This window comes from Suillus paluster (genome assembly GCF_016628075.1).
Source record: "Suillus paluster strain FC165 chromosome Unknown EDB91scaffold_39, whole genome shotgun sequence".
In the NCBI taxonomy this organism is placed as follows: domain Eukaryota; kingdom Fungi; phylum Basidiomycota; class Agaricomycetes; order Boletales; family Suillaceae; genus Suillus; species Suillus paluster.
In genome coordinates, this window is record NW_024537599.1 from 187970 (window position 1) to 209499 (window position 21530).

The 21530-nt window shown below is 48.2% G+C and overlaps 6 protein-coding genes across 6 annotated transcripts; 2 read left to right on the plus strand and 4 right to left on the minus strand.

Moving 5' to 3' along the window:
• Positions 1-1804: 1804 nt before the first annotated feature.
• EDB91DRAFT_1238059 (cytochrome P450) lies at positions 1805-3821 on the minus strand (the record flags this gene model as incomplete). The annotated part of the gene is made up of 10 exons (XM_041321664.1): positions 1805-1861; positions 1926-2329; positions 2382-2563; positions 2622-2782; positions 2842-2937; positions 2985-3167; positions 3220-3343; positions 3398-3415; positions 3465-3508; positions 3552-3821. The coding sequence occupies 10 exons, from the start codon at positions 3819-3821 to the stop codon at positions 1805-1807; spliced, it is 1539 nt and encodes a 512-aa protein (XP_041175621.1).
• Positions 3822-5078: 1257 nt separating this feature from the next.
• Positions 5079-7257, minus strand: EDB91DRAFT_1055667 (lysophospholipase catalytic domain-containing protein; the record flags this gene model as incomplete). Its single annotated transcript, XM_041313942.1, has 6 exons — positions 5079-5621; positions 5671-5712; positions 5765-6008; positions 6048-6207; positions 6262-6395; positions 6446-7257. 6 exons carry the CDS (start codon positions 7255-7257, stop codon positions 5079-5081), a joined length of 1935 nt encoding a protein of 644 aa, XP_041175622.1.
• A 1307-nt stretch (positions 7258-8564) lies between these two features.
• On the minus strand, positions 8565-10578 carry EDB91DRAFT_505789 (uncharacterized protein). Its single transcript, XM_041327510.1, has 4 exons — positions 10563-10578; positions 9736-10493; positions 8988-9677; positions 8565-8941 (listed from the first exon to the last, which is right to left on the minus strand). The coding sequence occupies exons 2-4, from the start codon at positions 10423-10425 to the stop codon at positions 8576-8578; spliced, it is 1746 nt and encodes a 581-aa protein (XP_041175623.1). The 5' UTR covers positions 10426-10493; positions 10563-10578; the 3' UTR covers positions 8565-8575.
• A 4245-nt stretch (positions 10579-14823) lies between these two features.
• On the plus strand, positions 14824-15870 carry EDB91DRAFT_1250060 (uncharacterized protein; the record flags this gene model as incomplete). The annotated part of the gene is made up of 2 exons (XM_041323179.1): positions 14824-15495; positions 15562-15870. 2 exons carry the CDS (start codon positions 14824-14826, stop codon positions 15868-15870), a joined length of 981 nt encoding a protein of 326 aa, XP_041175624.1.
• Positions 15871-17532: 1662 nt separating this feature from the next.
• On the plus strand, positions 17533-18031 carry EDB91DRAFT_1055621 (uncharacterized protein; the record flags this gene model as incomplete). The annotated part of the gene is made up of 2 exons (XM_041313938.1): positions 17533-17712; positions 17765-18031. Coding segments are annotated over 2 exons (447 nt in total), but the record flags the coding sequence as incomplete, so codon positions are not given.
• Positions 18032-18203: 172 nt separating this feature from the next.
• EDB91DRAFT_1250062 (uncharacterized protein) lies at positions 18204-21287 on the minus strand (the record flags this gene model as incomplete). The annotated part of the gene is made up of 11 exons (XM_041323180.1): positions 18204-18227; positions 18275-18310; positions 18359-18509; positions 18555-18960; positions 19014-19103; positions 19746-20151; positions 20199-20344; positions 20427-20564; positions 20615-20803; positions 20862-21058; positions 21115-21287. The coding sequence occupies 11 exons, from the start codon at positions 21285-21287 to the stop codon at positions 18204-18206; spliced, it is 1956 nt and encodes a 651-aa protein (XP_041175626.1).
• Between the last annotated feature and the right edge of the window lie 243 nt (positions 21288-21530).

Below are 21530 nucleotides of genomic sequence, written 5' to 3' on the forward strand. Positions count from 1 at the left end.
ATGCTCGCGAAGCAGCCGGTGAGACCATCTATAAGCCACGGAAGAAGTGCACCCCAAAGATGGTAGAGAAGAGTGCTGCCACTGTTGAAAGTAGCGGTGAGAGTGACGAGGGTGAAGGGAGTGAAGGGGGTGAGGAGTAGTCATTTGACATTAGCGCAGAGCATATGTTAGTTGCTTCGTAGTAGTTGTTCGTTTATCATCCTTTATGTTATAGCACTTGAAACATATAATGACAGGCACTTAGACAAAGGTCAAGGGTGTTCATCATTGCTGGCAGTGAGTAGAACATGCTCTGAGTGTAGTACTAAGCTATCTACACCGCTTAAAATAGTAGATACATCTGTTAAATATTCATCAGAGTAGAGGAGGACCATAGGAGAAAGGGAGCGCAAAAAACGCGCTCGTGTTTGAGCAAGATTGAGTGATATAAGCGTGCTCATCGTTGTAGACGATGAGCAAGGCTGTGGGAACATCGGCGCCAGCAGCGGGAGTAGTTGGCACCCGAGCCCGCACATTGCCGAAAGCGTTAGATAAGGTTTTGCTGATAACAGCTGATAAGCCCAGATAAGCCATCGTCGGATAAAGCCGAGGGGAAAAAAAATACCTGCGAAGTCACTGCTGAGTGCTGCAGTAAGTGCTGCAGTACTGCAGTATAGACTTTTGCCTCTAACTAGTAACGTGAATGCGTACATTCTCACGTTACTAAGTATTAACATAAGTGGTGTCACTCAGGTGGTCAAAGCTTGGGTCACTTGACTGTCCAGAAAACACTACGAAAGTTCAGCTTCTTCAGTTGAGACACACAAGTGAAAAACATTCTCGAGGCGTATGATGTTCGCTTGATATTGGAAACGGAAGCGACAAGATCATATATTCCTCTCCTCTCCTCCGGTTGTTTCTAGTAGACGAGACAGCCTGGCTACCACTCCAGCACTTGCTGATAGTATGTGCAGGAGTGGCAGCAGCCTAGAGACTACTTTACCAATACTTGGGACGTCTGAAACCAAACCAGTATATGTTTACTCTGCTCCTTCGTGTGTTGGATTATACAGTGAGGCAATCACACGGAGGAGCAAAGTAAAACTATCATCCACTTCACTTGATGTAACCGGGAGTAGCAAGAGTCCTCCCGAGTCGGCAGGTTCTACTACTTAGACGATACAGACTCAAGTGCTGGAACGGTAGAGGCTCTACTAGTGGACGCAGTAACCGCACCAACACTTGGGACATCTGACACCAAACCAGTACACGTTTACTCCGCTTCTTCATGTAATTGATTATATGAGATGTATGTTGAACCACGCACGGTCAGTAACGACACAAAGGAGCAGAGTAAAACTTCCCCCACTTCTCGTGCACAGTGGCTGATGTATGAGTCCAGGCAAAGACGAAGTTGAATCGATACGGAAATGGTCCTGACCAAAGTCTCGACGTCGACGTCGTTTTTATACGATACCACGAACGGAGTTCGAATACCACATTTACTACGCCGCCGAACGTATCAGATGTCAAAACTCGGAATACAACTGGGTATCGACCTACATACATGGTCCAGCCTAATTCGAATAGAATACCATAGTAATACGAATGCATAGCATCACGAAAACCAACAGTATATCCACACTACTACAACGGAAGCAAGTTCGACGAGGATATCGCAGGATAGCCAGCTCACGTGGAGCTGTATTAACGGATTATAAGAGCTCTAATCACTAAAGTAGGAATAGGAGATGAGAATGGGAGAGATTATGAGGCGTGTACGCTCGTGTGGGTCGTAGTTATGGTGGTGGAGTCGCCAGGGAGCTCACTGAGCCCGTGGGACGAATATGAGTTTGCATTCCATCGAAGCAGGGAAGATAACCTGCAAGAGAGAGAGAGCCCATGAGTCAAGTCTTCGGACAGGGATCAGAAGGAGAGTCAATTACAAAGGAGTCCTTGATTTCCATGCTTCGCTCGTTGGTCTCAGGAGGAGCCACAACATCAAAGTTCCTCGCTACAGTGGCCACCGAGATCCGCAACATCATCTGCGCCAAGTTCTGTCCTCCGCAGACACGCGAACCAGTTCCGAATGGCATAAGATATTGCGCCATTTTGAAAAGATGTTCAGCGTTTCCAGGTCTTTCGAGCCAGCGTTCAGGAAGGAATGTCTTTGGAGAAGGGAAGACGGACGCATCGCGGTGCATAGACCAGCCTTGGGTGGCAACGACGGTGCCAGGAGGAAGTGCGTAACCCATAAGATCGAAAGCTTCATTAATAGCGCCATTCTTGGATGTCGAAGACGGAACCGTGCGTTCGAGAGGACTTGGCGCGGCGCTGTACAGCCGTAGACCTACAACACGTGTAATGAAGAAGATGTAACCTAAAGCGAGGTGCGATCTGACCTTCTTTCACGAAAGCGTTCAAGTAAGGAAGCTTCTGCAAGAGAGCGATATCAGGAATAGCACGCGGATCAGGCATCGCTTGGTCCAGTTCGGCCTGCAGCTTCGTCATAATATCTTGCCTGCGGCTGAGTTCCCAAAAGAAGTAGGACAACGAGTTTGATGTGGTATCAGACCCTGCGATCCTAGGGGTGTCGATTCAAGTTGGCGCTATAAGCAGTTGAACAAGAAATAAACGCATACATGTGTCCCATCATTTCTGAGATGATATCATGGTCGGGCATAGCTTGTTCAGGAGAATACCTGTACTGGAGAAGGCGTCGCAGCATTGGAATCTTCTCAGATTCGCCAAGTTTTCCTGCGTTCAACTGTGCTCGCATCTCATACACGCGTGCACCAACGAACTTGAGAAGAGAAGAGAATCAGCTTCATGTCCGCATTATAGGCATCGAAATGGAACAACCTCGCCCATGATCATATCAGAATCGCACATCTGGCGCCACCGGTTGTTGGGGATACGGCAGATCAAATCCCATACCCAAGTCGGAACCGCGCTTCTCTGCAGCCCCTGTCAGTCTAATTTTGATACAAGGTCGATCGTCTTACGATAATGCCTCGCTTTGGGAAATCGGCGATTGCGGTGGCCATGGAATCTTCCACACCCGCAATCCATTTACTAAGAGCACCTTGTCGGTAGCCATGGGAAGATGCAATAATGATATCGACCATATAATGGCGGAACAATGCAAGACAATCCAGAGAATGTTTGCCTCCGACGTGCTCTAGAGCCTAGATCGGGAACGTTAAATGGGAAATGTCATGCTAATGTCAATGGACGTACCGAAACAAGCTCGAGGGTGTAATCATGGGCCTCGGGCTGAAAAAGAGCGAGGTTAAGAGGAATGTAGTGAGGAGCATAGCCCTTTCGTCGGGTCACATGTCCGGCATGGTCCAGAGTTGTCATACTAGTCAGAAAATCAGCATATATGCGCGTCAAACAGATTGCACGTGGCACTAACGCGTGATCGTTCTCGTTACTAAATGGGCTCATGAGCTTAAATCGCGTCAAAGACAAAATAAACGCACGTCAAAAGACTCTTGTAGAAGGTACTCTTGTCAAATTTAGTGGACTGAGTAGACGCTTCTCATGGACGTCAAATCATTGAAGATGACCTTGTTTGGACCGATTCGAACGACAGGGCCATACTTCTCAAAAAGGCGGTGATTGGTTTTGCATTGTTGGAGGCGCAAGACGTGTGTTGTGATCCAAAAGTTAGAGACGGCGGCGAACCAAGGGCCGGGTATCGAGCTGAGGGGCGAAAGGAAGAGGTTGTATGTAGCGCGTGAGACAGCGTAAACCAAAGTAAGGGAAAGAGCGGCGAGAGCGATGTTGTGGGTTATCCAAGAAACCGAGATGGGGAACGCGGTAGTGGTGAAGTCCATGGTGGGAGTAGGAAATGGGAAATCCGACAATGCGAAACGACAACAAAAAAAATGCCTACGTCGACGGCGGGCTAAGTGACTGATGGAGGGGAAAGAAAAGAAAGGGCAGCCTATGAAGAATTCAGAATGTAGCTGGTATATATACATTCCAGAGAGCGTGACAAAAACATATCCAAATCGTGGTCACACTTGCATGTCGCCGATGGCAGTTAGACTGTCAATTACTTCATCCTAAATCGGACTCGCAGGTAATCTACTTCCGGGATACCAAATTCCTCTCCTGGTCCCTCGATCTCCTCCGTGACGCTCGCTTTGCCTATGAGACGGAATTTTCATTAGTAACAGTCGCGCTGGGAACAAATCGAAATACGTGCCAGTAGACCAGCGAAGACCACATAAATCGATGACGAGAAACGAGGAATGTGGTGGGGTGTGATGACCGCAAATTCAATCCATCACACCCCACCCCAGTTCTTAGTCTATAGCAAGTGATAGAATTACCTTGAGAGTCCGTCACCCGCATATGATTCGGCCAATAGCAGGCGCCATTACAGATCCGGATTAGCTTGGCAGCACAGAAAACATGCTTCATGCTCAAAATCAGTAAAACAACATCACGTATCAAAATGACGACAGTAAAATACAGACGTGACACCGCATCGGAGCAGTAAACCAGGTCGACGGCGTAAAACGTCAGCGATTTGTTCGCCATGAAGACCGACTCCGAGGACAAATTTTCAATTTTGGGATTCATCTAAACCAATCTATCCATCCGGAGAAATTTGCATCGTCCTTAGTGCAGGAAGCATCGCTTGGGCCGATAACGAGAGGTTTGAAGGGATGGAGAGCACGAGGGCCAGCTTGGTGAGGCCGATACGGTACTCAAGTCACGTCAAGCTCAAGTTTGCCATCCAAGTATCTGTTACCCGCACAAGGTTCGCGGAGTTTGTAAACAACACGTGGTTGCCTTTTCCATCATAACAAGGCCCCGAATCTCATGCACATGTTAGCTCAAGAAGTGCAAGTTGTTCAAAGTATAGACAACTAAGGACAGGAGGACTTTCAGTGGCTTGGAGGATCATGAGGTTGTTTGTATAGATGCGAAGTTCTACCCTTCCTTAGCTGACACTGACAGCTCATCCTCAACCAACAAAAGAAAACGTCATGCCAGTAATCGCGTCAAATTCGTCAACAGCTGCCAACACTAACCAAAAACACAACGAAAACTCGAACAGCGTCCACCTACATAAATTGACTTCACATCAGCATCATGGCCACGACAGCCGACGCCACCCCAAAGGCAGCCAGCTGTCCGAATGCGCTGCTGATGCGCCTAGTACCACTGACAGAGGCAGCAGTCGTCAGCGTGCTCGAATCCCAACAGTACCTATCCAGGCACGTAGAGCAAATTCCACTCCTCGCCTCTCCTGCTCGCTCCCTCGCACGGTCAACAATAGCGCATGCGAGACACGAGGGCCAATCCGGATCCGTCGTCACTCCGTTTGTTGGGTACCCCTGGGTCGCGATGACCAATGTCTGGCTAAGCATTGCTTGGATCTCTGACAACGCATAAGATAATTGGGTGGTTGAGGTGTTGGTGACGGGAGCTTGACCATTGTGGGGTGGACCACCGTTAGCAAGGTATATGAGAAGCGGGGTGCTTGCGTTCGAACTGGTGGTGTTGCATCCAAAGAACGTTGGGCGGGTAGTCAGGTTTTGTGCGGTGAATTCTCCCAAAGCAGTGGGAACGGGAGGGAATGAGTAAGCAGAAGGGTAAAGCGATGTACGATTTTGCGTGGCCTGGCAAGAGTTTAGATGTGAAGCTTATTCGACAGTTGCGTATGCTTACAATCAAAGAGCTGCCATCAGCAAAGCCGTTGATATCGTTGGTCTGAGTTGAAAATCAACTAATGATCGCGACGTTCATACGAACAAATGCTTACAGCATCAATAGCGAAAATAACATCGACGCCACGTGCCTTCACGAGGAGAGGTTGCAAGGGGATAACTTCGCCATCCTCGCCACCGTCCACCATATTCAGGTTTGTTTGCGCAGAATCAATGAACGTGTCCGGCGCTACGCCATAGAATGGATTCGGCCAAGACGCAACATCATATTCAACCTTCGCTTCAGGCAGGATACTCTCCATAAGAGATAAAATAGGCCCATATGTCGTACTCAAGGTACTCTGATAGCTACTTCAGACGTGTTACAAATCAAAGAACGGAACGGAACCCACATTGGCGGTATTAAATAGTTCGGAAGATGATCCAGCGACGAACGCCGACTGATCATAGTTAGTGATGCAGATACTGTTGTTTGTCGTTCCCAAGTATTTGGTAGGCGTGAATGCAGAAAGCTGCGGATCAAAAGAACCCGTTTCAACTGTTCGGATGCGTTCAGGGGGCCAGGAACAAAAGATCGTGGTTCCATACTCACAGACATTGAACTCGAATATGGGGTTGGTTAAAGGCACATAGTCTCCTGCAATAATCTCCGACGAATTCTGACCCGGAGCTTGAAGGTCCGCGACCACAATTGGGAATGGTATCGAGTAGGATGTAAAAGAAGTCCTTGAACCAGAATCAATGAGTGAACTTCAAGAGATTGAGAGTAAGCCCACGTGTTTGCAACGGCAGACCATAAGATACCAGCTCCATGAGTGTATGACTCGTCAAAGAAGTTAGACGAGAAAGTGCCATTCGTAAAATGCCTAGCTAGTGCGCGCGCCCAATAGTCCGCAAACGTTACTACGTAACCTGCATCGTACTTGCCACGCAACTCCTCCACAAGGTCCGTATAATATTCCGTATCCGTGACAGGATTAGAGCTTGGCGTTGCAATATCATAGTCGGCGTTCCATCCTCCCCACGAATTGTTAGACACTGTGGGACTGGTGGGTCCAAGGATAAGCTCTTGCATGGTGGGGAAATTGGCTTGAGTAAGGGATGTGATGAACCAAGATCCGCCTGACAACCCCGATAGATATGTCGCTGCCTGAAGCAAACCCCCTATTCCAGCAGTGTTGGAGGATGAGTTTCGTGCGTCTAGCGCGTTCAGAACTCCTGCACCAAATATTGATGCTCTATACCCTCCTCCACTCGTTGCAATGCCTAGAGTTGGGATCTCGGAGCTAGCGCCCGAAAGAATGCTTGAGACGTAACTCGGGAGGGAAGGATTGGTGGACTGGACATTGGAGAGGTATGTCTTCCAGGCTTGCGGGAGGACTTCGGCCTTGCGATTTTGGACGTAGGAGGCCTCGGATGAGCTGAGGGTCTGATTTCCAGGAGTACCAGCCATTCGCACCAGGTTGAAGCCTGCAGGACACCGCGCGGCAACAGGTGTGTATGCCTGAGATGCTACGCTCTGAGCTGTAGCGAACATGCATAACCATGGCAAGATAGCAAGTAAGATGGCAAAGCGATTTTGCAGCATTCTCAAAAACGAGAAAGACGAATTTCACCGTCTGAGACAGATGTGATATGTCGAAAAGAAAGTCGTACCACCACGTCCTCGTGGACGCATGATACACGTTTCAGCCAACCTCAGGACTGCTGCTACAATTACGTGTGAGACTACCAGTTCCAAATTAGAGAGCGCACCGGAGTTCGCGAAGCTCCCGCCAGTCAGGACCCGAACCAATGGCGAACAACACGTTGCTGCAGTTCGCTTCCACCGCATTGCGATCGATGCCCACCGATGTCCTAGGAAGCACTCGTGCGAGGTTGAACGTTTCCAACAGAGCAATCAATTCCAAAGTGGTTCATGTCGATCTCCAAGATTTGCTGTGAAGCTATATAAAATGACAAAAATAGCCCCCCGGCCTGTGTTCGGCACGCGCTGCCTCAATCATTGAATCAATGGCTAGTGTATCGGTAATCTTTTTGGCAAAAATGACTTACTTGAGAGAAAGCCTCGCGTAGCTAAACCATCATTTCACCAGGCTGTATCTAGTATTTTACAGCCACTGTCACAAGTCCATACCATACCACCGTACAGACTTTGGGCGCAAACGGTCACCACTGTTGGTATATAGATACCGTAAATGAACTCATTTCCGAGAAAGGATCCCAGTGGTTGTGTGGTCAATGGCGTATGACCCGTGACGTTATCCATGTCACGAGAACGCTCCGTGCGCATGAGTGTTCATTTCAGACTGAGGATAAATAATCAGTACTCAGTCACTGTAAATGGACTTATCGGAACACCACCCACTGGCATCAGATATCTGATTTCGCTTAACACATGATACGTCGCCCTCACCAGGGTATAGCATAGAACATCTGAATTGTTTTACTTCGAGACATTCACGAGCGCCTGTTCAAAATGTTCAAGTGGGCATCCAAAGTCCGGGACAGGTAACAGGTTGGACAAACAAACGAAGCAGTGATCCCCGTAAAATGCGTGGGTCTGATATATATATCTGAAATTCTGAACGCATATATCAACGTTCGTTCTGGACGGGTAAATTTGACGACGCGTAGAAGCGCGACGAACAAACTTAAGAGTCGAGCTCTTCTGAAGTTCTGGTGCATCATATTGTCGGAGTATCATGTCGGAGTATCAATACTTACATAAGGCTTTCAACAGCCTGGCCGGCCTAGCTATATAAGGAGCAGAGCTGGAAAGCGTGTATCGCGAAGAGGACGAGTAGATTCTACAGACAGGTATAAGGTATTGTATTGTAGGTGTAATTCTACAATTACCCACTTTCCCTGTGCCGTCTTATGATGCTGTAAGGACGTTGTGTTGACTAAAGTTTACTCTGTAAACGCGTTTCATCGCCATGAGACTGACCCAGATACCACAACGTAGCATCCTTGAGCTCACGCATCCACTCCTGCATGGTCTCCTCGCTGAAAACGCGCTGATCATAGGAAGTAAAATAGTGTAACTGCTGGTGCATAGAAGACGCCGCAAGATAGAGCTCCGCAGGATGCGCATGAAGATGGACACGCCAGAACTCAATATGGAGTCGTGGTGTTTTGGCGTCCTCGACGGCATCAGCAGGGGGGGACCATGCTGGATATCCCGTGCGATTGGGATGGGGCATACTGCACAGGGGTGACAGCTCCTGATCAGGAGGTAGAGGATAGTCCAGGGGTAACACGTTATCCACCTGGAAATCTTTAGTTGGTTGAACCTAGATTATGAGAGCTACTGACGTTGCCAAGGGTGGATCCTAATTGTGTGACAATCGGGTTCAAAGACTGAACGGGTCTTGCACTTTCATGACCATCATCTGGAAAAACGCTATCTCTCGTCTCTAGCCACTTCAACGCCACTTCCCTCGTTGAAGCAACACGATCATGTCCAGCGGTACATATATCAACGAACCGCGGGTGGTTAAATACTTTCTGGGCTTGTGCCCTCACATTAGCGCACCGGAGAAGAAACCGGTCAAAAGACATGAGCGCCGGGAAGTCCGGTGCCCCATCGACAAGTTCCAGCTTGCTCGCATCCCCCTTCGACATCTCGCCAAGGGGCATGAATGGAAGTGTGTACCAGAAGAAGCTGATATTGATACCAATATCGCCTGAGCCGCCCGTCTGGAACCAGTCTCTGTCTTGGTATGGACGCAAGTTCAACCCCCCGGAGAGGTGCATGGGTTGGCGCTTCCTGTACTCCCATTCTTCTTTCGAGATCTGACCCTTGAGGTACCGTCGACATAGAACGCGTGCCAGGGCCACTTGGCTGAGAGCATAGTACGCGTTGTTCATGGTAATTTTATGGCGACGGCAATTGGAGAGAATGATGGATGACACTTGGCTAGAAAACATAGAGACGTGGCTGCGTGATTTAGCGGGTGTACGAGGTGTGGATTCCCTGAAGTTTCCGGGGAGGGTGTGACCACCCTGTCCCGATGCTTCAGCTCTACTACGATACCACGGACTGAGCAACTGGAATGCCAACCTTGAATTTAGACATCCACACCGTGAAAATTGCATAGCCTAAAGCCCGCCTCCACCGTTGTTTGACAAGCGGAATATCCCCATAACGCAAACGGTTCTCTAAAGGCTGATACATATGCACTCTTTCGCCCAGAGGAATGTATGGTGGTTCAATCCGAGATGACAGTGTGTCTATGAACGTCCTAAGAACTGTGCTCATGGACGGTGCATCCGTGACGCAGTGAGCGGACATAAGCACAATGTGGAAATGGTCACTCCTGTCTGTTCGGCGCAAAATGTAGGCACGAGCAAGCAATTGAGATGAAAGGACTCGCGGTCCATCCATGATTTCGTTTATGAGGCATTCAGCGTGGTGAAAGGAATTGACCTCCTTGAATGTGACATCATCGGGTCGAAGATTTGTGACCGCTTCTTCACGCAGAATGAAGCTTGGACCAGACTCATGCTCTAGAACTTCAGCCGCAATGAGGGGAAAGCGTCTTTTGACAGATCCCCAAGAACGCATGACATTCAGTTGTGAATGAATGTCTCGGTCATCTGTCTGTATGGTGCGAAGGTGTACGTGCACCACGATATCTGCTGTGCTGTTAAAAACGCTATCCCAATAGAAGGATGATTCGGTGATTCCGAGTGGACGATAGAAAACACGTCGACCTGGAGTAGAATCTAGTGACGTCCAAGGGGGAATCATAGCGAAGCTGACGTCTAGAGGGAAGCGCTAGGAGGATCTAAAAGCGGGTGACGACCCAGTGCACTATACTTAAGGAGCGAGAAGAATCAAGCGCGTGTTAGGTTAGCTTCGGGTTAGGACCTAGTAATAGCACACACTTTGATAATTAAACTGCGAAATTCCCCGGCGACCGACTTGGGGATTTGAAAATCCCCAAAGTTGTCCGATGACAGCCGTGTGGGGATGTGCATAAACAACGTTATCCATTGCGTAGTGGAAGGTGAAGGTCAGTGAGAACATATATCACTAAGTCTTCTGCTGTCACGTCGCTAGCTTTTGCTACCATATCGTCACGGTTCTGCTGTCATTGCCAAATAAGTCATGCCCAGGAGCCACCAGTGACTCGGTGAGGACGTACGATCAACAAATCCGGCCTCTGTGCTGTGGTAAACCTTATATTGTTAGTTGTACAAGCCATCCGACAGGTTGGGTTCTTGGAGCCATATGATATGATCGTGAGTTACACTGGTCCGTCAAGAGCTATCAAGAGAGTAATTGGGCCACGCACAAGGGAAGGACCGCATATAGTTAGTAGCACTGGCAAGGACGGTTGTCACTTAAGCAAGCCATGCGCATTGACACGATGCGTCATGCTTGAAGCTTGAGCCTGAATATGATATGATAAGTACTTATCAATTGAACTTCACTAAAGTTGAAGAGACTCTGTCGGAGTTGAAAAATGTCTTGACTCAACATCATGTAGTTCACCCGCAACACCATAAGCTTATCGTCCTCGACAACAAGCACCTCTGCTAACAGACATCATCATCACCATCATCATCATCATCATCATCATCATCACCACTAGCTACGACGCTACGAAACTAGTAGGTCAGCGACTGTTTACTAGTAGCCATTTCGTAGATTTGCAAGGCAGGAGGATGGTAGCCCGGTCTCTTTTTTTTAGTGTGATCTCACTCACCCGCTCAACAAGTCCACCATACCTCTCGCCTGCAACTCCCGAAAACTGCGTACCATACGACATCCCGGTGTACTTATGTAGATTCATCGATGTTGTGGAATCCGATTCAACTATTTGCATCATGACTGAAAGCGAGAGGACTGGCTGATTTGGGGACTACACCAAATTTCAGTCAGAACTGCCCTTTCCGTCTGCGTGATCGTCTCTTGCTTACATTTTGAGCCAGCTCTTGTGTTTCTGAACGACTCCGCTTCCTCCACTCATAGCAATGTTCGTCCGAATATCACCCCTTCAGAAGTTGGGAATCCCAAGGACAATCTTTCTGTGATATGTGTGTCTGTCTTCTCAAGTGTGCCGTGCGCCTCCCAGTAACACTTCCATTATAGACTATGGGTGGCCTCATGCTAGACGCAATGGCATGCGCGCCCCCAGAAGTCAGCCGCCTCATCCACCCGCCTACCCTCTTCTAGGGGTGCCATACCTTCGTCTTTCCTTCCCTCCTTCAAAAAACTTCTCAACCCGAATCCTAAGTCACGAATATCGCCGAAGAAGTAATGATCACCTTGTGAGCGACCAGGATTCAGCCACTGGAAAAATTTATCTGTCCTGACCACGGCATTGTGATGGGCACCATGCTTACCGTTCCGGTCGCTGCACTTCTTTCAATTTCTTGGAATGACACAAGTTTACAGCCGCAGACGTCGGAGCACTTGGCCAGGAACGGTTCTAAGAATAACACAACCACTCAGATATTGCCAAGTCCACACGCCAATAGCAGGATTTCGCAAATCACCGCCTAGTGTCATAGCCTTTGGGGCACCTTTACCCCACACGCCTAGCGCTGGATTCGCGACGTAGGCGCTTAATCCTCCCATGAGCGTCTACCACTGCAGGCACATATTGGTTTATGAGCATCAGGGACAGTGGGACAGAAGAACACCTCACCCACCTGATACAGGAGCACACATAATGCAGTAACATATACCCGTCTCAGACGGGCAGCCGGGCGTGACAATGTGCCGATAGAGACGGGTCACCCGGTGCCGGCCCATGGCAATAATTGTACCATGTTAGACGAGTGGGCCGAGGGGGTGGAGTGTCCAAGGCAAACAGATGGGCCGGGTGTATATAGTATAGATGGTAGTATAGCAATGTACTATATAGGAAATTATGAATAGTAGTAGTGAATCCAGTGTGTGATAGATGAGTGGGCCGGAGAAATGGAGTGCAATATAGATGAGTGGGCCGGGGAACTGGGGTGTGATGGAGACGAGTGGGCTGGTAAATGAGGTGCAATGGAGACGAGTGGGCCGGTACATAAGGTGCAATGAAGACGAGGGGGCCGGAGAATAGGGTGCAATTGAGACGAGTGGGCCGGTTATAGCAGGTGCAATGGAGACGGGTGGGCCGGTAAATAAGGTGCAATTAAGACGAGTGGGCCGGTATAGCAGGGAGACGAGTGGGCCGGTACATAAGGTGCAATGAAGACGAGGGGGCCAGAGAATAGGGTGCAATTGAGACGAGTGGGCCAGTATAGCAGGTGCAATGGAGACAGGTGGGCCGGTAAAGGAGGTGCAATGAGGACGAGTCGGCCGGTGTTATTGGGTGTAATGAAGACGAGTGGGCCGGTGATATGGGGTGCAATGAAGACGGGTGGGCCGGCATTATAGGGCGCAATGGAGATGGGTGGGCCGGTGATATAGGGTGCAATGAAGACGAGTGGGCCGGTGATATGGGGTGCAATGAAGATGGGTGGACCGGCATGATAGGGTGCAATGGAGACAGGTGGGCCGGTATTATGGGGTGCAACAACGACCGGTATTTATGTAACCAGTTGCTTGTGGTAACATAGCACTCAATCCGGCGATTCCACCAGTGGTCTGATCATGTAAAATGGTTAAGATTTGACAAAGTTATGAGCCCTACAAGGGAAAGCCATAAATTTAGAGGATATTATGATGTATTGTATCTAGACCATTGCAACCGGTATTTTTTGACCGGTCACGTAAATACCGGTCAAAAAATACCGGTTGCAATGGTCTAGATACAATACATCATAATATCCTCTAAATTTATGGCTTTCCCTTGTAGGGCTCATAACTTTGTCAAATCTTAACCATTTTACATGATCAGACCACTGGTGGAATCGCCGGATTGAGTGCTATGTTACCACAAGCAACTGGTTACATAAATACCGGTCGTTGTTGCACCCCATAATACCGGCCCACCTGTCTCCATTGCACCCTATCATGCCGGTCCACCCATCTTCATTGCACCCCATATCACCGGCCCACTCGTCTTCATTGCACCCTATATCACCGGCCCACCCATCTCCATTGCGCCCTATAATGCCGGCCCACCCGTCTTCATTGCACCCCATATCACCGGCCCACTCGTCTTCATTACACCCAATAACACCGGCCGACTCGTCCTCATTGCACCTCCTTTACCGGCCCACCTGTCTCCATTGCACCTGCTATACTGGCCCACTCGTCTCAATTGCACCCTATTCTCTGGCCCCCTCGTCTTCATTGCACCTTATGTACCGGCCCACTCGTCTCCATTGCACCTCATTTACCAGCCCACTCATCTCCATCACACCCCAGTTCCCCGGCCCACTCGTCTATATTGCACTCCATTTCTCTGGCCCACTCATCTATCACACACTGGATTCACTACTACTATTCATAATTTCCTATATAGTACATTGCTATACTACCATCTATACTATATACACCCGGCCCATCTGTTTGCCTTGGACACTCCACCCCCTCGGCCCACTCATCTAACACGGTACAATTATTGCCATGGGCCAGCACCGGGTGACCCGTCTCTATTGGTACATTGTCACGCCCGGCTGCCCGTCTGAGATGGGTGAATTCACTGAAGGGGCTCAGGAGCAGCCAATGCCTGAGAGGTGTGTGCACTTACAGCACCCGCACCAGGCATGCACAACAGGTGATTGATCCTGTCCTCGGTTGGTATGACACGAAAATGAGTTGAGGGTAAGGAAAAGTGATGATAGTGAGAAAAATAACATTGTCGATGCATGGATATCACAACATTGTAAGCCCGGTGGCTTACCTGACACAGCACAAACACACGAAATACCATGTAGGTAAAATGTGGGTAAAGTGTGAAAATTCACGAAAATATCACGATGTTTTCTGTTAGATCTTCTCGTCGGGCAATTTGCCAGAAGTCACAGACTTTGCATGGAATCTAAGACATGTTTGCCTTACATTTTCCCTACAATTTACGCAAAATTTCCTTACATAGATACATTCACCGCAGGCTATATAATCACGCTTCGACATAGCTTGAAAACATGCATCGCGCTTCGGGATCCAATGCAGCAAGCTCAATTATATAGAAGAGTGATACAGGACACATTGATGATAAGGCGGACAGGCTGATTGAGAGCAACAACACGTTAAATGCCCCCACAATGTCCCATGCAGTCAAGCCCCGAATACAACTTCAACTTTCCGACCCCTCTTTCATATGGTCCTCCAGCCGTGCCAGCAGGCCATCCATATGGCGGAATGGTTGGTGCACATGGTGTGGAGGCACATGGTGTGTACCCAGGTGGTCCCAGTCCTGGAGGAATGCCAGGTGGTCGTCCAGTATCTGCTCCAGCCACGACACTAGTGCCTTCCCGCTGTCCTGAGTTTGAGCGCCCATCTTCAGTCCTTCCTGTCGTTGATCCCAGACTCTCTGCCAGCGTTTCTGGGAGTGTAGGTCCAAGCGCCTCGACAGAAACCGATGGCGGGTCTCAAAAGTTGAAAGTGTCGCAAGTCTTAAGCCAGATGGCAACTATCAACCGTCGACTAGATCTTGCGGAGAATCAGGAACTGCAACACACACAGGAAGTCTGTGCACTGGAGATGAGATGTGCTCAGCACGTCGAAGCTGTGAGGAATGAGATGAAAGCCGAGATAAGGAGCTTGGAGGAGTCGTTCGAGCAGAAAGTTGCCAGTATGGTCGCAAGTATCGAGAGTCGCGTTGATGGAGGAGAAGCAGCCGGCGCTGAGAGTGATGAAGAGTTTGAGAGAGATGTCGAGAAGATCGAAAAAAGTGCCCTCGTGTTTGGAGATAATGGTCTAAAGGTTCGCAGATCAGTAGAATTAAAAGGGAACACCGCAGTACTAACCAGTATACTACACCGTTTGCAGGCAGTTGTTCGGATCATTTTTCAGATGCTGATGGGAATCGCCAAGCTCACTGCCGATGTTCTTCCTCCATACCTGAGTGACGACGACAACTGGCCGCTTGATCCTGCCACCCAAAATCATTTGATGCAGTTCCACTGGACAGAATCTCATCAGCATTCTGACAATCACGCCAATATCCTGCGGGTCATTGCTTACATTCGTCAGCATGGTGCTACTGTTACAGGGACCCTCAGACCCCTATCATCTCCACCAAATGTCGCTGTCACAACCACGTCACAACACGTGACAGATGACATCACCGGCACGTGACTAAACTGCAGAGCACAGCATGACAGCTGTTGGAGCAGAACAGCTCTGGAACCGACCTAGACCGGGATCAATAGAAGCCGCACGCTTCTCCCTTATCGCCCCTACCGATACACTGGTAGCGACTATCATTTATCCTATCGCTTATCATGACAGATAGTGTTATCTGACTTGGACACCTACCACTGTGCCGGTACCATACTCTGGACCCTTACCGTTGAACCGGTGTGGGTACAACAAGTGCAGCAGAGAGAAATCGATCTACTACACAGTTGGGTCTTTGCTGCCTGCTGCCTCGCTTGGGAACAAGTGCGTTCAACCCTAAAGGGGATTGCTACTGGGGAGTACTAGTCTCTGTCTAAACAACCCTAATCAACCCTCCCGCAGGTAGGATGGGGATCCGCAAAAATGCGGAACAAGCAGAACAAGCAGAACTCGCACGGAACAAGCGGAACCCGAGCGGAACTCAAGTGGAATGGAAAGGAATGAAACGGAACTCAAACAGATAAAGCGCGGAACGTACTGATTCGTCGGAACTCGCAGGCGAAGTCGAAGGAAGTATATCACAAGGTTAGATTGATAGTGGGCATGAGTCAAAGCGATCCTCTAGTAAGGTGAAGGAAAAGTGGGAAGGTAAAAGATGGGATTCAATTCAATACCCCCAAGCCCTGAGTACCACTACTTAAAGGGAAGATTATTTTTAAGGAACACTGAGGTACAGGTAGTAAGTCTCTCAGGAAGCGGAAGTGAAGGCAGGCAGTGCACATGGGCGCAATACTCCGGAATAGGGGTCCGTGCCATAAGGGCATGTGTCAGTTTGATCTGGATAACGTTAGGAACAGCGGGAAGAGGAACACAGTGTACCAATGGACCTGGAAGGATGGGGACAGGACATGCGAAGGTTGTCCAATGATGCGCGGGAATATCGGATAGTGCGGGCGGGTTCCGAAGGATGCGCGGGAATGCGGAACCCATCGGACGATGCGCGGGAAATGCGGAATGTGCAGAATACACGGAACTGATGTGAGACGATGCGGAAAGGATGGGGTTTTACACCTACAGTGGGGGAATTCCCCACACCAGTACTCTTATCTTTGAGTCCTTATGACTCACATAGACGCTTACCTAGTTGGGACGCTTTCTGGCTACCCAAGCCTACCCTGAACTCATAGGACGATACCTATATATACCACTGTAGTTAGACCATGTATTTCTCTAACTTGATCTTCACTTGTGATATACGACTATAGCTTCTTCTTTGAACCTTTAGTCAGTCATTCTGGATGGACAGCCTCCATTCAGTCTTCCATCGTCTCGGTGCTCCATGAAGCGGACACAGGATTGACCCTATCAAGTGCACTGTTGGAAAGCCGGGCTTTCCCGTAACAGCTACCGTTTGCGCTGGCAGCGGTCCCGCTCTTTGTGACATAAGTGAAGAGGATCTGCATGAACATGTTGTCAAGAAATATCAAGAATTACAGAAAAAAAAGTGCAGCCATACCGGTGTGAACACGACTGCAATGGCAGGTACAGTCAACAATGCTCCTGTGTCTGAGTTGGCCATAACAGTCACAAAACCCTCATGGTCTAAATTACAGAGTCGTGCAAGAGGCATAAGTCTTCATATTGATATTATAAATATCATAACTGACCTGTATACTATAGAAACTTGAAGTTCATATCCGAAAATTTGAGAACCTGCCCGAAGGGTCAGAGTTTGGAGATGAGAAGTATCACACAGCACTCACCGAATCATTGATGTCCCAAGATGAAGACGAGGTCAACGCGCATGGACAGAAGACCAGACATTTTGTTTCCCATGCTGGAACATATCGGAGTGATATTGTAAGTCCAATAACACCCGGCAAAATTGACACTCACGCCCAACAAATTCAAGATGGTGAAATTCTTGGCTGCAGTGGATGAGGCGCTAGACCCAAACCAACCTCCTCACTTCACCATTCGTGTTAAAGGCGATCCGAAAGAGCTTCCTGTCTTGGCCGCCAAGAAAATCGAAAATCGAGCGCATCAATGGATGATATCAGCAGAGTGGCTCGCACAAGAAGAAAACAAGAAGTATGACTCACCTAGTTACATCCTGGATAATGGGCGTGCATGGGGAGATCTGAAGGATCCTGAGGAGACGATGGCAGGCCAGAAGTGAGTCAAGGAACAGAAGAGGCTGATTGCATTGAAGAAGCGCATGAAAATTGAGGAGATGGAGGCAAAGAAGAAGGAAACTGGGACAAAAAAAGGTAAAGGAAAATCAAAGGTGATGAGTGACAAGGGGAAGGGACGAGAGAGTATGCCCGCTCCAGCACAGCCAGTAGTGAGTACTAGCAAAGCTCATGAGCTGCCTCCTGCTGCAGAGTCAGATTATGAATTCAGTGACTAGAAAAGTGCACACCTCGTCTTCTAAATAGTCTTCAGGTTCATTCCCTGCCTGTAGACTTTTTTGAGACTGTTACACAAGAGTTATTTGTACACTTACATGGTCAAACGAGATGGTAATCCATAGATCCTTTTTGATGATGTTGGAGTACACTGGAATCAGTGCCAGTGGGCACTCGATCCATGAGACCGGAATCACTTCCTGAGGGCCCAGTTCAGCATAGGAGACATGAATACCAAGTGTAGATGCGCTGAAAAGAGATGAGTGTTGGTATCTGCTAAAAGAAATACCTTACTTGAGGTCCCACGGCATTGCGGGAATGTTATCATCAAAAACTAATCTCCACACCACCGCACAAACATGAGGAATGACATCGAGAACACCGACCACGAATAGTGCCATGATCTGCACAGGGACACGAGTTCTACCTTGAGATATGAATGCAGATGAGTTGGAGTGCGTGCGTTGATTCATGGTGCAGCCATAACGAATGCCATCCTTGCGAATGTACGTGAGGGCACGAGCTACCTTGTTTGCATAGAAGGGGGTGTCATTATCGCATGATAAATCACCGACAAGGTTCAGGTCAGGCCATAGAGAGCGAAAGTACTGGAGGAGAATAGGGTAGAATACTCCTTGAGGCGAGCCGTATGTATGGAGATTGATCAATTTTGCAGTACGGAGTGGTAGCCTAACATTGTCTGATGGAAAATGAGCATCAGTTGATAGATTGGTGCGAAAAATAAACACATACCTTTGGCAGCTTCACTCTGATAAACTGCTATCTGTGTCATCATACTTCCACGGTCTTGAGCTTGTACCTTGATGATGCGGTTAATTTGGTCTCATTCGAAAGAATGAGTGTCAGTGGGAAGAGCAAGAAGATACTCGTAAATGAGATGAGTTTGGACCCAGTTCCTCAAGAGAGTCAACTCGATCTGTCCTCCATCGTGACCGTTTGTCATGAATTCCAAATATGAACCATTTTTCATTTCTCGGTTTCCCTTTGGCTACTTCCAGAACCTGAACCGGTCATGTGACTCTTCACCCTGTCACACCTTCACCTCTTCACATATCACCCATGGTTTCTCCGATTGGCTCCCCTACTCCATGGGCTAGAACAATCTCGCTTCCCAAAGAAGAACCGGTCGGAGCTTGGGTTTCTATTTAGTTGCCGTATTACTCATTCGCTTATATATCATGATGTCATACTTAGTCATCCGCAGTATCGTACGACTCTTTTCTCATTGGCTGATTTCTTTCAGACTCCTATTCAATGTTATGTATATAAGTAGGTTAGTTAGCGTAAGTACTCCTTAGACTTAACCTCTTTGTTTCCTACGCTTGTAGTGACTTAGACGTTCATGCTCAATACCATCTTGTTCACTATCCTCTCTGACTGAGTCCTAGTGGTTGTGTGCTCGCCTTCATCATTATTGGTGAACGTTGGTCATAACACTGTTATGCTGAACACGTTCCAACATACCATTGAACCGCTCAAACGCAAAGAGCCACCAGCCATATACCAGACCGCATTTCTTGATCATGTCAGCTGTGTGCATGGAAGCTTGATGGTTGATGGTGAGTGGGATGTGAAGCTGCAGACATTCTAGGCAGTAGTGGGCTAGGAAGCTCTGACCAGTGCAAGCCTGAGCCATTGAGATTGAGTGGGATGCCAGAATGCGGACTCCCATGCAAAGATGAAGTATGGCTTGATACAACAAGCGCTGGTTACACGAGAAATCCGGGGCAACGGTGTTGGGTGGAAGAGGAGGCTTCGAGTTTGGTATTTCGTCGTTAGCATCCCTCCAAGACCACCAGAGAATGACAGGGGTGATTGTTAGAATACGACACCACTCATCTGCCTTCTTGAGTGATTGATTTTCACCTAGCTGATCGAGAATCAATGTAAATCAACAATCACAGTGGGTAAACATACATTTTTCAGCAATTGAGTTACATGGCTGGGCCATTTAACGGCATTCATGATATCTTCGAAGTGATGTTTTGGTGACTCGTTACCACCCATTCCTGATAGCATATATCCACCGAATAGTATGTGCATAAATAGATGTGATATGATGCCTTCAACAGGCCATCAGTATTAGTGCTTGCAAGAAGAAAACACGTACCAAGGAAGATACAATGCATAAAGTCGAGCACCAACTTCTCCAGTCAGAGAGTAGATTGAGAATTGACCATCTGACACCATGATCCCTCAAGATTGCCTCTTGACGAGCAGGACCGGCATCCCTGGAGTAAAAACTCTGATGGAGCATATGAAAATTGTCCTTTGCAGACCATGCTATCCACCACGTATCATCCACATGAAAAATAATGCTAGTGTTTGCTTACTATTGTTGTAACCCTCTGGTGTATTGATCTTGACAACGTCAGCGTTGCAAAATGCACACAGATGGAAATCATGACTGTGGCCAGCCGTTCTGTTGCACTTATGTGAAGCCGGCATATTGCATGCAAGGACCTCGTTATCTGCAAACACATCTGCCGCTTCTTCCTCTCCATGAACGTCCATTTTCACGCCTGAGTATAATAACACAATACAAGTGAGCATACAATGAGTTATATCATGACTGCGTACCGTTCTTGAGGTCCATCAGCTCACGAGTCGAGGGCTCCAAGCAATAATTAATTTGCTGGATGTTTGGCTCCTTTGGACCTGGCATAATTGCAGCGCATATGACATTGACCTGCAAGAATCGCTGATTGCGTGGCAGGTCATTTATAGCATAGTAGATGGGACCACTAGAATGCGGCTGATTTTCAAGTATTCCCATCCTACATAATATCTAAGTAGTTGTTCAAGACGCACAATAAGACAGGTTTGAACTCACCAGTCAATATTCAAGGTCAAATGCAGGCCATATCGATGTTTGGTAAGCTTTGTCGCTGTCGGTCCATTATCCAGGTCTTGAGGGCGGTCACAGACGGTACCTAATTCACCAATCTCATGGACAGTGTTCATCTCGAGTTCATGCCACAGTGTGCCGTCGTGAATGTCTGTCATGACATAGTCATTGTCATTGTTTCGTTGTGGCTGGTCTTGTTGGCTGTCTCGAATCGATTTGGCAAAACCGGGTCACATAAACATCCGTCAAAGGCTTCCAATAAGGGATACATGTGGCATTATTTTTCTTGTGATCCGGATACACTTGCCTTTCGCATCTGTACGTTCATCGTATAATACTCCTGGGCAGTCCGGAACAGTACACTCGGGAGACGGAAGCTCCTTGAGTTGATTGGGTGTAAG